At 39.4% G+C, this 14,137-nt stretch overlaps 2 protein-coding genes across 7 annotated transcripts in view; one reads left to right on the forward strand and one right to left on the reverse strand.

The window, feature by feature from the left end:
• The window catches only part of LOC139993281 (tubulin monoglutamylase TTLL4), a 263,202-nt gene that overhangs the window by 54,722 nt on the left and 194,343 nt on the right, over positions 1 to 14,137 (forward strand). The window lies entirely within an intron of this gene.
• LOC139992817 (uncharacterized) lies at positions 2,210 to 3,716 on the reverse strand. The gene has a single exon (XM_072014025.1). It carries the CDS (start codon positions 3,373 to 3,375, stop codon positions 2,884 to 2,886), a length of 492 nt encoding a protein of 163 aa, XP_071870126.1. The 5' UTR covers positions 3,376 to 3,716; the 3' UTR covers positions 2,210 to 2,883.

The raw sequence follows: 14,137 nt of genomic DNA on the forward strand, positions 1-14,137 counted from the left end.
TTTCGACTCTCACCGGTTTCTGCCGTATTAAATTCGAAATGCATTTCTCCTTGACGTAGCATGCATGTGATATAAAGTAAATTAAATCGATATAATTTCAGGTTCTTTTTTTATTTTAGGATTGTTATAATTAAAGTGATACGATGAAAACGTATAACCATATAAAGTAATGTTTCTATCTTGAATAAGAGTCGATACGAATTTTGCCACGAACACCTGCACGTTTTTAGTAAATTGCGAAAATAAAAAGTCTATAACTTATGGTTTCGGCAGTGTAAAGTTAGGACTGGTCCTAACGCAGAGTGATACGAAGGGTTGCCTACTCTTCAGGGTTCAATCTAGGGATCTACCTAACCATTTTTTTAATTTTCCAAAGTATGTCGTTTATTTTCTTCGTAATTTCGAAGTACTAAACTTTCCATAGCTGCGTTCCATTTGATATTACGTTTATAAGATAACACAAGAATGGTAATTTCTATATTTACTTACTTCCATTTACGCTATTTTTCGTGTATCTTTAAAACCACTATCGCCGATGTATTTCTTTGATTGTATTACATTTAACGAGTAATTGAAAATAAAAAGTAAACAACTAAAAAGTTTTATTTTTCCTCCAGATATGATATTACTATGTGTTAATTGATATTCATCGATAAGTTGCGCTATTTTACTCTTTAACGTAACATTTGCGCTTTCGATCCCTCGTTCGGTCACTCGCGGTCTGCTGACCGTTAAATAAACATAAAATTGGATTAACCCTATCGGCGAATTATGCACCCCTGCTATTATTGTATTACCGTCTGATGCACGAGCGTCAAGCATGCCGCGATCTTTTGTTAGTTTTCGGGGGTCGGTTACCCCCAACTCGTCATGGGAAATGATGTGAATTCATGCACCCCATGCACCTTGGTGGGCATGTGCTTGTCACATATGGGCAACACGTGTGCGTATTTTCAACAAACGAGTCTTTGTTTAATAGCTCGTATAAAATCTATTTTGTATATTCTACGTCCCGGCAGATTTGATATATTTTTTTTAATTAAGTTGCATAAAAATAATCTGACGTTAGTCCATATTTTTTTTTTTTATTATTTAATTTGTACTTCTCAATTTTTTATTAGCTGAACATTTGGTAAAGTTAGTCCATATGTGAGCAATTTTTGTCCTGCCTTTTAAAAGTAATTTGTTTGCAGCGTAAGATAATAATTCGTTTGAAATAACGTTAGCTGGTGTGCATTATTATAAAAATATAGTTTTCGACTTTAGCGTATTACGTATCCTTCCCAAAATCGTCCGAAAAATAAGTTTTCTCGTAGCCTAAGAGGGACCATTCGATTCTGGAGATGTTACGTACGTAATTTTGTTAAATACGCGTTAATAATATCAGTAAAATAGAAAGCAGAAATAGATGAAACGATCGTGATGGATTTGATATTTAGAGAAATTTTTATTCAGCAAAACGAGAGTCATGAAAATGTCGAATTTCTTGATTACGTAAGAAACCTGTTCTACTTCATTCAGCGGATCCACAGGTGCGTACATTGATTAATTGTGTGGAAAAGGATAATCGAACGAGAGCGTACAAGATAGAAGGATTCTTTAATTAGCTTAAAAAAGAAATCTGATTGTACGAATCTCTTAGAACCTTCAATTTCGTTGCTCTAACTAAATACGTGTAATCTCTGATGACAAGTTTTTCTGATTGCGGTGGAGGTTTCTAGGAAATCGTCTATTTATTTCGTGAGAAACTTTCTGAACCCTAAAACTTCCATCAACCTCGGCAAGGAAAAGTTTTGTCCAAAAACTCTACAGAATTCTATACCATTTCCCGTCGAATTTTTCCCTCCCAATGATGAATCCGAAATTCTTAAAGGATTTGTCGAATCTTTGCTCGGCAGAACGAAGGGCTGAAAAGACCCCCGAGGCTTTCTTAAACCAGTTTCAGGTATGAATGGACCCTTTCCAGTCTCCAAACCTTTGTTCGAAAATACAGCCGGTTATGAAGGGCTGACCAATTTCAAAGATCACAGGTGAATCGTTGAAACGAGAGAATTTTGTCTAAAAGGGGAAACGTTTCTCGAAGTATCTTTTTATGGGATTGATCTTTCGTATTTTTAAGCAGCGTCGCGCCATTTAAATTTAATTTAATCAAGAAAGAGTTGAGAAACTTGATTCGATCAGAAGAAGTTGAAGATTCTCTAAATATATAACAGGCTAAGGTCAAGACTTATAGCTAAGAACTTAATAATTAAAGGAAGGGAATGAATAACGAATCGGATGATTTCATCTTAGAAGTAAATTTATTTATACTCTTAATAAACTGGAAGACGGTAGGAAGTTTCGTCTGAACGACTGTTAAAGCCAATATCACAACGTATACAATAACTAATCTAGTAGGTACGAATATCACAATTGCGATAAACTTTCTATCGCGTTATTCAATGAATAAAAAAGAAGTACAAAAAGGAAAAAAAAAATAGAATATTTTTCTCTGCAACTGATCATCGAGCCAAAATGTGCCATGAAACTTCACAATTTCATTCTTAGAGATCAGTTAAAAAACTAAATCTATTTATCACAGTTTCGATGTTATCTTATCTAAAGGCAGTCTGGCAGCACGAGAGAAGCCTCTCAGTGTCTTCAAGGTCAAATATTCTCCCCAGCTTCATCTTGTAGACATCGTCTTCGTCCGTTTTGATCCGCGGGAAGTTTTGATTATTTCTTGTCGAATCTTCGTATCACTTGGACGATACGACGGAGCATCCTCGCAAGTGGTTTCCGAAGGCCTCCAGGAATCCTCAACATCGACTTCGAAGATCGATTTTCGAGGGTTGTTCTAGCATGAGGTAGATGAACTTGATCGTACGCCGATGATGTGGTTTTTCACGCGACCTGCATCTCAGGTGTTTGATGTTGAGAGAAGGCGCGTTCCTTGTAGCACAGGTCACTGTCGGCCATGCTCAGGGTCGTCCAATAAAAGTCGCCAGCGTGGGTGTGCGCGAAATGAACGGGCACGTAGCACTGACCAGGTACAACCGGTACGACTGTCATCTGTCCGTCCAAGCAGACAGTGATGGCAGCTCCTTCCTCAGCGTCTTGAAGTTCCGCCAACAGTCGCCTCTCCAGTGCTTCGTTGGCATTATTCTGATTGTCCACCTCCTCGGTGAAGATCTCCACTTGTGGCACGGCCTTCTGGTCTTTGGCGTATTTCCCTCTGTTCGTCTTCTTCTTCAACAATCTCAAAATGGGCTTCAACACGCTTCTGACCCGTTTGCCGCTGGTGGCCGTGCTCTTGCCCGACATCTTCAGGTTGTAGAGATTATCGTTGAGCTCGTTCTCGTAGTCGAACACGTGGCTCATTGTGGCGGCGGCCATCTTGCTTCTCGTCCTTTGCTGATTCTCAACACTGAACCGGTTTTAAAGAGGAGCGCGTCCGTACGTCCGTGCGTGCACTCTCGAGACTCGGAATGAACCGTGCGGATCGGCGCGCAAACTGTACTTCGACTCGAACTTGAAAATCTCGAAAAAGCGTGTTCTTTACGAAGCTACTTCGAGAGAAAATCGAAGACAGATATACGTATGCTGTTGGCTGTATGCGTGGTTTTCTCAGTTGCTTTGGAACGAAACGCTAGTGAGCGAATGATGCCTTAGACGAGCAACCCCGGACCTTATATAGGCCCCGTCGAGCAGCACGGGGTGACAGAGTGGGGAGGGCAGGTGCACTCTGGCTGTGGGAACTTGGAGAATTCGGAGCTTCCCACGTCAGGGTCCACGCCGACCATCTGCCGTTTCTTCTCCCTCCTCTGACACCCTCCGACACTAATCCAACCTACCACCCCGACCTGTGCATAGCCTCTTCACCTACCCCCGCGATCACCCCCGCTAGACCTTCGTCCTAGGTGGATCCTTCCTTTCCTTTTCGCTCTGGCTCTCCGGTTTCCATCCCGAGAAAAGCAGAAGCCGCCGGGGTCCTTTTCGGCCCTTTTACTCATGCGCGATCAAAAGGGTGGATATTTCGCCCGTTTTCGGGGGAGGACCAGTTCGAACCTGTTTGCGACAGGTCCCTTCAACGTTCGAAACCAGAGTAAGTATTGAGAGATGAGAAGCTGGCTAGCGGGATGACACAAGGGTAAGATACACGCTGCTCTTCGTAGCTCGCTGTTTCTCGCCTTACTATATCGTCTTATTATTATCGTATATGAATCGTTCACAGGCCAAAGTTAACTCCGCTTTTCGAAATTTTATCAATTTTCTTCATTTTTCTCTACTTTTTATTAAATTAACCTCTTCGTCAAGCGAGCAGCTCGTATCAGTCGCTAGAGGCTATGTCGACTAACTTCGTAAATTAGAATGCACACAGCACAGTTACAAACGCTACCTTCTTCATAATTATAAAAATTAATTTTCTCACCTCTTACGCGAACTCTATGCGAATTCAACCGCGCGGTTCTCTTTGGGGTTTCTAGCAGAAAGGGAGCGAATTGATGGAAACGATTTCGATGATTGTTTACCCGTGGACCGAGGCTTAAGTGGAACCTTTTGCTGGAATTTCAATTGATTCGAAATGTGCATACCTTTTTGGTATTTTTTTTTTTTTTTACGAAGAAATTCTTTGGTTTGGAGAATATGCGTCGATCTCGTTGGAAGATTTTTGCTCTCAAGATTCTTAATGTTGCTATTAATTTCGTTAATGGTACCATAAGGTTTTGTTACACCTATCTGAATGGCGTTACGTCATGGTGGGATTACCGGCAGAGACGATACGCCTTTTTAATCCCATTTTTTCTCGAGGTAGGAAGAGCTCGTTTCTCTCGTTAAAAGTCGTATCACGATTAAAGCTCCTTGAAAGATTCCAGCATTAACTTTCTTCGCTGCTCTGGATACACTGGTCTTAAAAGACGAAATCGAGTACATCACATATGCATTCCTCTGTCGAATTATTATCTCCTTACTTCATCGCTTTCAACTTTCCGCTTATTTTTAAGCCGTTATCGTGTCGGAGGAGATATCTCGTGCTTCTCGATGAATAAATAAAATTCACATTGCGTATTACAGCGCCGAATTTCCGGTAGAAATCTCCAACTCCTTCTCCGGAAGGAATTTAATTATTAATTACAAAGAGCGTTGTTGCTCTTTAAAATTCTTTCAACATGTTCGTTGTCGATTGAATTCTCATTGTAACAAATAACTTTCGTACAAAGAAACCTGTTCAATTAATACGTTCTTTAAAATCCTTACTCTCCAACAACGTATTCGCATCTTCCCAAACTATCATCGATTCTATCATATATCTAGCAATTTAAGCATAATACGAATCCAATGAATATGTATAACCTGTCGCTAAAAATTGACATTCTTCTCAAATTCTTCTCAAAGTACACCGCTACGTCTCTTCCCCGCTATTATCGATTTTCCATACGAACCGAATTAAATGAATATAAAATATAAAAGGTTTGAACGTTGCTGCCTGCATCTTTTAAAGATAATCAAGCTCTCTCGCGTTCCATTTTCGCGCGCAATATTTATGCCCGTCCGCGCAACGATTAATTCGTCCAATTAGATGAAACATTCGATAGAAAGGAAGTTGGATCGCGTTTACTCGGCGACGTTTAAATCAACAAGTTGGCGCAGGGGGCTGTAAGTTATAGTAATTAACGCGCGGCAATAATGTTCGTCGGCTTCCTCCATTACCCCAGCGTGCTCGAGAGATTTAGGGTCGAGCATCGAGCGTCTAGACGTAGTGAGATAGCATGGCACCCCTCAGAGTCGTTAACTACGCCTCGAGATTTGCTTTTTTTCCTCGACCAGATGAGAGCCGCGTTCCCCTTGCCCGCATCCCTGCAGCGAATCGTACACCCTCGTATACACCAGGCGTGTGTTACGAGACTGGGATAAAAAGTACGTCTTTTTTCTCTAACCTCAGATTCTTTTTGCTTCTCTTTTTCTTACCTAGTTCACTGCCTCCCCTATGGATCTGTCGAATTAACAAGTTTTTCGGCAAGCAGCTTTTTTCCAACTACCTGTTCACCTTTACGAACGTCACGAACTACCTGTTTCGTCAACCTGTTGACGCGAACGATTTTTTTTTAGCAAACTAAGCGTTTCGTTTCTTTCTGTTGGGACATTATTCGTTTTTTAAATAATTCTTTCTTCGTCTCTTTGTTCGTGAAACATGAAATTATTTCCGTCTCTTTTCTCCGTCGTGAAATTTATTAATTTCCAAAGTGATTTTTGTTGTAGAATTATTAGCTTTCTTTTTCTTTGTTTTATTGTATTGCTTGAAATGACATGAGTTCTAATGGCTGGTGTTTATGGAAGCAGCAATAACGTCGTTCGATATTTTCGGAATCTGGAAACTTGTGATATTACAGTGCAATGATATTAACACATAGAATTTTATATATTTCGCCATGGAAGTTGAAATAAATATTCGTTTCTGCAAATTATTATATTGTATTTACGTAGTTTCTTCTAACAATACTACCCGAGTTATTTACATTGTCGAAAATTTGTCTCATTCTAATCTCTGTAAAAGATTGCAGGAGTCGCCGATGACAACTGTAACAGTGGACCTGCTAAAACAGCATTGACATGGGATGAAATTCCACCCATCGTTGCATTGCATTTAACGCGCTTACTAACGGCTTACTAACATTCTCCTTCGCGCTTCTAAATATAAATATAACAATATAATATTTCCAACAAATGAATATTCAGAAATAGTATCATCACTTGTTTTTTCGTCCAGTCGCGGGGAGACGGTCGCGTTATAGCGCGTCAACGGGAGTCGTAAATTCCCGCTACGATTGCACGAATCGACACCACGAATTGGACGATCCCCTTATTTGTTGTGGGAGAATAAGGGGTGATTGGGTTGGAATATAACTGGACTTCACAGTTATATTATATATGTATTTATTTATACTGGATTACACTACTAGATGTGAACAGACCGTGTTTGGAAAGCGTGTTGATGAACCCGAAGGTTGCTAGACGTGGTAGTTATAGAGGCGAGAACTTGACTGACATGTTAGAACTTGAAGTTGACTGTCCGAGGACTAGTGGAACAGTGGACTTGACTGTCCACGGGATCTTAGAGCAGTGCTTGACTGTCTGAGGGTTAGTAGAACAGTGATTGACCCGTCTCGTACTATTTAGGAAGAAAGCTCGTCGTGGGTGTATCCTTGATGGACTAAGAACGCGGATTCGTAGTTCACACTTTTCGGTAGAAAAGTGAAGGTAACGATCCGCGATGCCCATTGGGTATTCCCAATGTTAATGAATTAAATACGAGGGGACAGTCCTCGGCAAATATGAATCACGTTTGTTTCTGTCCTTGGAAAAACCCACTACCTCGCTGGGCAAACCTTCGCTTTCTCCGTAATGAGTACGAGCGTGCAATAAATCTAAGGACCCATTTAAGGGACTACTCATAGACCGAATGTGTGCAAAGAATATAACTTTATTGTTAACAGATGTGGGCTATGGTGATTCCTTGGGTTTATTGCGGGTCAGTGTGACGATGTGCAGGCCTCGGCGGCCTGACCATGAGGGACGTCGCAGGTACCGACTCACGCGACGTAACATCACTGATTAAATTATTTCTGCGAATAAACCACCCCCTCGCTGTAATTCTATTGGGTTGGCAACTAGGTGATTGCGAATTTTGTCAATAACACTTAATGACAAAATCCACAATCACTTACTTGCCAATAATAACTAGTGTCTAATGGAAAATAGTAAAAATATGTTTCTTGGATATTTGGAAAATCTGACAAGCGAAGAACCGCACGAGCACAACGTTCTCCCTAAGGAACCTGTCCAGGTTGGAACGAGGGTTCTCGAAGGTCGTGGCAAATCCCGTAGGGCCCACCACGATGCACCGCTTCGTGGGGTACCGTCTGCTGCCCTCGTCGAGGACAGGTACATCAGGGGTATTTGTTTTCACTTTGCGCTCTGCAGTTACATTCCGAGGCAGGTGAAGCGAGCGTGTTCGTCAAACCTGCAGAGAGAGAAAAAGAGAGAGAGAGAGAGAGAGAGAGAGCACGTACCTGGCGGCAGGAAATGATTTTACTTTCATGAAGACAGCCGTGCTCTTGCTCTTCTCGAGCTATGTTCTTCGCAGTCAGTTTGTTTTTTTTTTGTGTTTTGTTTTTTCTCTCGTTTGCGCGACCAGACATCTCTCGGTAAGTTCGTACACGAGAGGAGATTTTGCTTCGGGGCTCGATGAGAAAACAATTACAATCATAGTCCCGAGTACGTCCTCTTTCATTCTGTGTAATTTCAAGGTGTTTCGTAGTTCGTGTGGTCATCGTCGACCGCACGAAACCAAGTCATTTATTTTTATTATTTCGTCGTAAATGATTTTTCGAACGACTATGATTCGTACATCGCGGTCCAATTTTTATCTGACCGTGTTTTACAATTTGTATAATTTCAAGGTGATTTGTTGTTGGCGTAAATTCTCTGCTTGCACGAAGCAAAGTTATTTATTATTATTATTATTAGTTCCAGTATCTGGCCTTATAAAATTGTTCGTACGACCGAGATTTGTATTTATAAATGGAGACGAAATTGTTATCTGAACATGATTTTTCATTTTGTGTAATTTCAAACTGTTTTATTCTTCGTTTAAATTTCTCATTTGCATGAAACGCAGTTATTCAATTTCAATATTGCGTCGTACATAATTTTTTGAACGACTGAGAAGAATATATGTTGATTGTATTTTATTAGTACAACTGTGGCCGAAGTGTATCGTATTCTGTATAATTTCAAGGTGTTTCGCTCTTCGTTTCAATTCGTGATTTGCATAAAACGGAGTTTTCAGTGTTATCTTCGGCATTTGGACGTATACAATTCCCTGAACGATAAAGATACGTAAAGATACATTTCACATGTATTATGTTCCTATAGAAGTGTTTTATGATTGATCAAATATAATATATCAAGATATTAATACCAAGATACCAAGATAAGATCAATAAGACTAATAGTCTTCTGTCATCCGGATTATCATCAGGTGAATACGTAATTCAATTTATTAAGCATTTCGTTGTGTTTGTAATAGCAATATAACATTTTAGCGAAGTCTAAAAATCGCGTGCAGGGTCTATAAATTTTTATCTCGTATCTACTAAAACATTTCAACGCTAGAAAAATTACTTGGATCGTTTTGATTTGTCAACGACTTGGAAAAAAGTTATTATTTTCTGTAAAAAAGTATAATTATTTACAATTTTTTGTATTTCACTTAAAATGATACATCGTTTCTCAGATATCACGAAAACACATTTAAAATAGAAAGATCACGAGGAAGGAAACTCTGGCTCCTTCCCTCCCAATTTCAAACAGAATTTTTAATGAGGCAACCTCGATAACGTAATACCAGATAATTTAAAACCATCCCAATGTATGGAAATATTTTACACGTAGACTGTGTAGGACGCATAAATACCGAACAAACTGTGGAATTACGCTCTACTAATTCTCAACTAACACTCTAATCGCGCGTCGGATATACGCTCCACGTTACGTTAAACCGATAATCGAATGTCACACTTAATCCTGAAAAATTGTTCGCTTCGCCAAGACTTATCTCACCAAAATCTTTTATAGCTCTTTCAATCGAACCGGCGTCTGTTAATGGCCGTAACACATTTTCTCGAATTTTCAAATTCTGCGTGGCGTTAAAAAAAGAAAAACAATTGAGGAAACGGCTAATTCCCCGCGGTCTGTTGCACGCGAGATGAGAAAACCGGTCGATACCTTAACAGATATACGCGACACTCGCCAGAATGTTTCGTTAGGAAGAATTTGAAATGCCGCACGTCAACCAGCATCCGTCTGTCCGAGTCGTGTTTCGCGGTCCTTGAAAAATCCAGCCTTCGTCCTCGTTATTCCTTCGGATGGGCCTTCTAACCGGTTCCTAATACGGTCGTCGAATCCTAATCAATTCGAGGCCGCCCCTTTCACTCTGATTTAGAATCACCAATTTAATTGCTCATACACGTACTTATGTGTACGTACACTCAGCCGCAAGAGTCTAAATGCAGCCCTTAAGTATAAAATATTATGGTATTATGGAACGTGTGGCTTTAAGAATTTCGCTGGTGAGATGTTTCTTTTTTATTATTTAATTTGTACTGTACAGTTTGTCCAGCTGGATGTTTGGTAAATTTTTCTAACTTAATTGCCAAATAACATGTGCTTGACTAGCCTCAGACTATTTTATTTCTTCAGTTTTCTTGTTTTTTTATTATTATTTAATTTATACCTTACAATTTCTCCAGCTGGACATGTGGTAAATTTTTCCAACTTAATTGTTAAATAACATGTGCATGGCTACCCCCAGCGGGATACCATCTTCAGGTTTGACTATTTTATTTCTGTAGTTTTTTTTTATTATTATTTAATTTGTACTTTGAAATTTGTCCAAATGGACATTTGGTAAATTTTTCTAACTTAATGGCTAAATAACACGTGCAAGCCTACCTCCAGCGGGATACCATCTTCAGGTTTGATTATTTTATTTCTTTAGTGAGGTCAATGGAGTCTTTTCAATGGTGAGATGTAACGCAATTTATTTACTTCGAACTTTATTAGGAAGAAAGAAATAAAAAGAATATAAAATACTGTGTTAGAAAAATTACATAAACATATTATGTCTACACAAACATAATAGCTGGCATAAGCGTCAATAACGTGTTGCTGTCTCCTTGGTGTTTGGAATTTTGATCGTTTCTTCTATATTTTAGAAATAAAAATTGTTTGATTGAAATTTGCAATTTCTCCAAGACTTGTCTAAGTTAAACGTTTCAGTTTTATAATAATTAAATCGATACGTAAGTACAAGTAATTTTGCGATCAAGTGAATTTTCAGCTTCTTTGATAAGTCAGATACACGAAATATAGACTTTCCTGGCTGACTGTAGATTCGTGCAAACGTGCTATAGAAAAGCATGCTCGAACTGGTTTCCGATAAAGTGAATTTTAACGATTAATGGCAATGCGAGTTGACTCAGCCAGCAGTTTTCCTTTATTTTCGAATCAAATATTCGATGATTTATTAAATCGCGATGAATTATTTAAGAGGTTTGTCTTTAATATTGAACGTTGGAAGGTCAACGATGACAGGTTTTATTAATAGTTTCTGGGAAGTTTGCATTATTCGTCTATAGCTTGCTACATAAAAATGATAATTTTAAGTCTGATGTTATTACTCTATGGATATTATAAAAATCATATATGTAGAACTTGTATAACATTTTCGTTAGGTTTCAAAAAATGAAAGATAAGAAGAATTGGTATAGAAAATTCTAAAACTTTTCCACTTGATATGTTGCAACATTTATGTTCCTCGGTCAATGATCTTTACCTTTTAAGTTACGTCTAATGCTGCGTTAAAGAACAGCCGTGAAACGATAGTTTCAGGTAGGCAGAACTTGAAGGATTTCCTCATCTACGATTTTTGTTCATCTAAATTTCTATTGAGATTATCCAGCTATTTAGAACGATCTTACGCTGACAAGCTCGTTACAAAAATTGTATTCGCTACTAAAGCAGAACCACCGCCTTCACCCGAAGCGACAGAGCAATCAAAGAAACACAACCTGAGAGAACGAAACGCAAACTAATCTATTCCTGCCCTAAGCCATTATCTCGACACGCGGCGTCGATGCATGCAGAACCAAGTGATTTCAAGCTTATTATTTAAAATGTCCGCGAAAACGTCCGCGAATAGATACAATCGGTATTCAACGAATGGCGTTTTAATCAAGATCGTGTCACTTCTCTCGCCTAATGCCACCAGCAATATCAAAAAACGTTGGTCGGGCCAAACGTTTTATCTGATCGGTATAGCGTTCTACCATGGACATTTGCATAATCTAATATCTCATGGTCTGGCTAAACCCTAGAACGGAACTATATTCGTCTGGAGCTGTCGTTTCCTTCTTCAAAAAGATCATCCTTCACGCCTCGATCCGCGCAACCAGATATCGCAGAGGATTGTTACAAAAAGAAAAGTAACCAGCCATTAAGATTTAGTTTTCTTTTTTCCGTAGGGAGAAGAATCTTTGACTCGTGTGGCAGAGGCGTAACATTAGAACGAGCAGAATTAAGCAAATTTTCGAGCAAGTTGTATTCGTAAAATTATGGATATGCATAAACATCCGCGGTTTATATATCTGACACGGTGTGATAATTGGCGACACTACATCTTTTTGCGTTTGCTGTTTTTATCTCAGCGGCACCTTTGTCGAGCCCACTTGACATCTTTTCATATCCAAATCAATAGATTAGAAAACCAGGATTGCATCCTGGAAATTGTTTCGAGATATATCATACACTTGAAAATTACAAAATACAACAATAGTGTGAATAAAACTGGTATTTAAGCGAATTTCTTTCTCCCTTTATTTATTTAAATTGTCTTCTTTTTTTTTTAGTTAAAGTAAATTTCAAATAAAGCACTTAGAAGCGTTGGAAGCTGCTGGTAACGAAATTGAAGTAAAATTACCAGTACAAAAGGTTAATATCGATATAATTGGTTACATAGTATCTGTACTACTGGAAGTTTCATTTATCGCGTCGAATATTAAATACTTTCCGACTTATAGCTCTTTTGCTATTACAACTCACAAAGAATATAATTCAGAGGTACAAAAATTCGTATGAAATGCCCGAAGTAAAATGCGACAATATTTAATATTTCGCATGCGTAACAAGTTTCCATTGCATTTCGTTTAGCTTTATCGAGAAAAGTACGAATTTGCATAAACATCCAGCGTCTAACCTGTCACCCATGCTGCGTTCAATCGAAAACGTAATTACAAATCCAGAACCGTTCTTCAATTCCGTACGTCCGGTAACCCCATAAAATTGGGAATTTGCATAAACACCCGCAGTCCTAGTTATGACGGTAGCTCGGTGAGTTACATCACCGGTGAGCGCAACCGGTCGAATCAGAGTTTCAACCTCGTCTCGATATCCGTCTTGGGGCGGAGGTAGGCAGATATCGCGCCTTTTCACGGGTTTTTCATTAGCATATAAATAATGGCCAAGCAAAGGGCAGATGAGTGGTGTTCTCGCGGTCTTTCGTGTAGCCTGTGCTCGTCGTGTAAAGGAAGAGAAGAAAGGGAAGCGAAGACGAAGAAGACGACGAAGAAGCTCGGAGAAGTGGCTGGACTGAAACAGTAGTAGTGACCCCCGGGGCTGTGCAACTCCAAACAAGAAGTCCCTTTTCTGACGTCACCGGCAGGTGCATCCAGAAGGCCATCCTTCTCTCCCCTTGGCTAAACCTCTCCTTCTCACCTTCGTCTGCTTCTCTCTCGTTCCGCCCCTCGACTCGACCGGCCGTTGTCCTTCTCGCGCTCCACCGTGTAATCGTACTGATTTCATGATCGAGATACCAGGTTTCCCTCCACGGATTTGGTTACCTGCTTACATGACGCTCCCTGTTTACGTGTTTGTTTTACGGTGTAAAGAACGGACACTGGGCTCCTCTTGGCCGCTCGACACGCGGCTTCGGATTAAAATAGTAGTCCCTGTACCGGTCTACCATTAGATCTGATTTTCCTTTTCGTTGAATTTGTATTTTCGGTTTATTTAATGCACGAATACGTGACTTTTTGTTTCTCCAGCGAAACGAGTTCTTGTTCTTTGGTTTTGTATTTTGGTTAATACTCGAACGTATGAGTTTTCCAAATGGTACGAATATCTTCTTTTTTCTGGTTCTTAACAGTGTTGTTTATTACGAACAGTCGCTAGCGATTATTATTTATACTTGTTGCTATATTTATTGGTATAATCATTACGGTGCATTGCAGGTTCCGATAATAAGAATACGACGAGAGAAGTAAGAGGAACGATGAATGATGAGGCCAAGTAAAATTGACCAAGGTCGTTGTAATCCCTTGAACCCTCACTGATCACATCTGTCTATTGTGATAAATTTGAGCGTAAAATTGTTAAGTACGTGTTTACTCGAATCTCTCCGCTCCACTCCAACCGAAATGATTAAAAATCTATCTTTTTTCTTACTAAGTAAAGTTCAAGGAAGGAAATTGACCAATTGAAACGTAAAAGGAAGAAAATGAAATAATTCCAACGAAAATGTCTTCTATCCTATATTTAT

The sequence above is a fragment of the Bombus fervidus genome, chromosome 12 (assembly GCF_041682495.2).
Source record: "Bombus fervidus isolate BK054 chromosome 12, iyBomFerv1, whole genome shotgun sequence".
NCBI classification, from domain to species: domain Eukaryota; kingdom Metazoa; phylum Arthropoda; class Insecta; order Hymenoptera; family Apidae; genus Bombus; species Bombus fervidus.

Bases quoted from the DNA above. Each gene is read 5' to 3' on its own strand.
- LOC139992817 (XM_072014025.1), bottom strand. From the start codon at position 3,375: ATGGCCGCCGCCACAATGAGCCACGTGTTCGACTACGAGAACGAGCTC.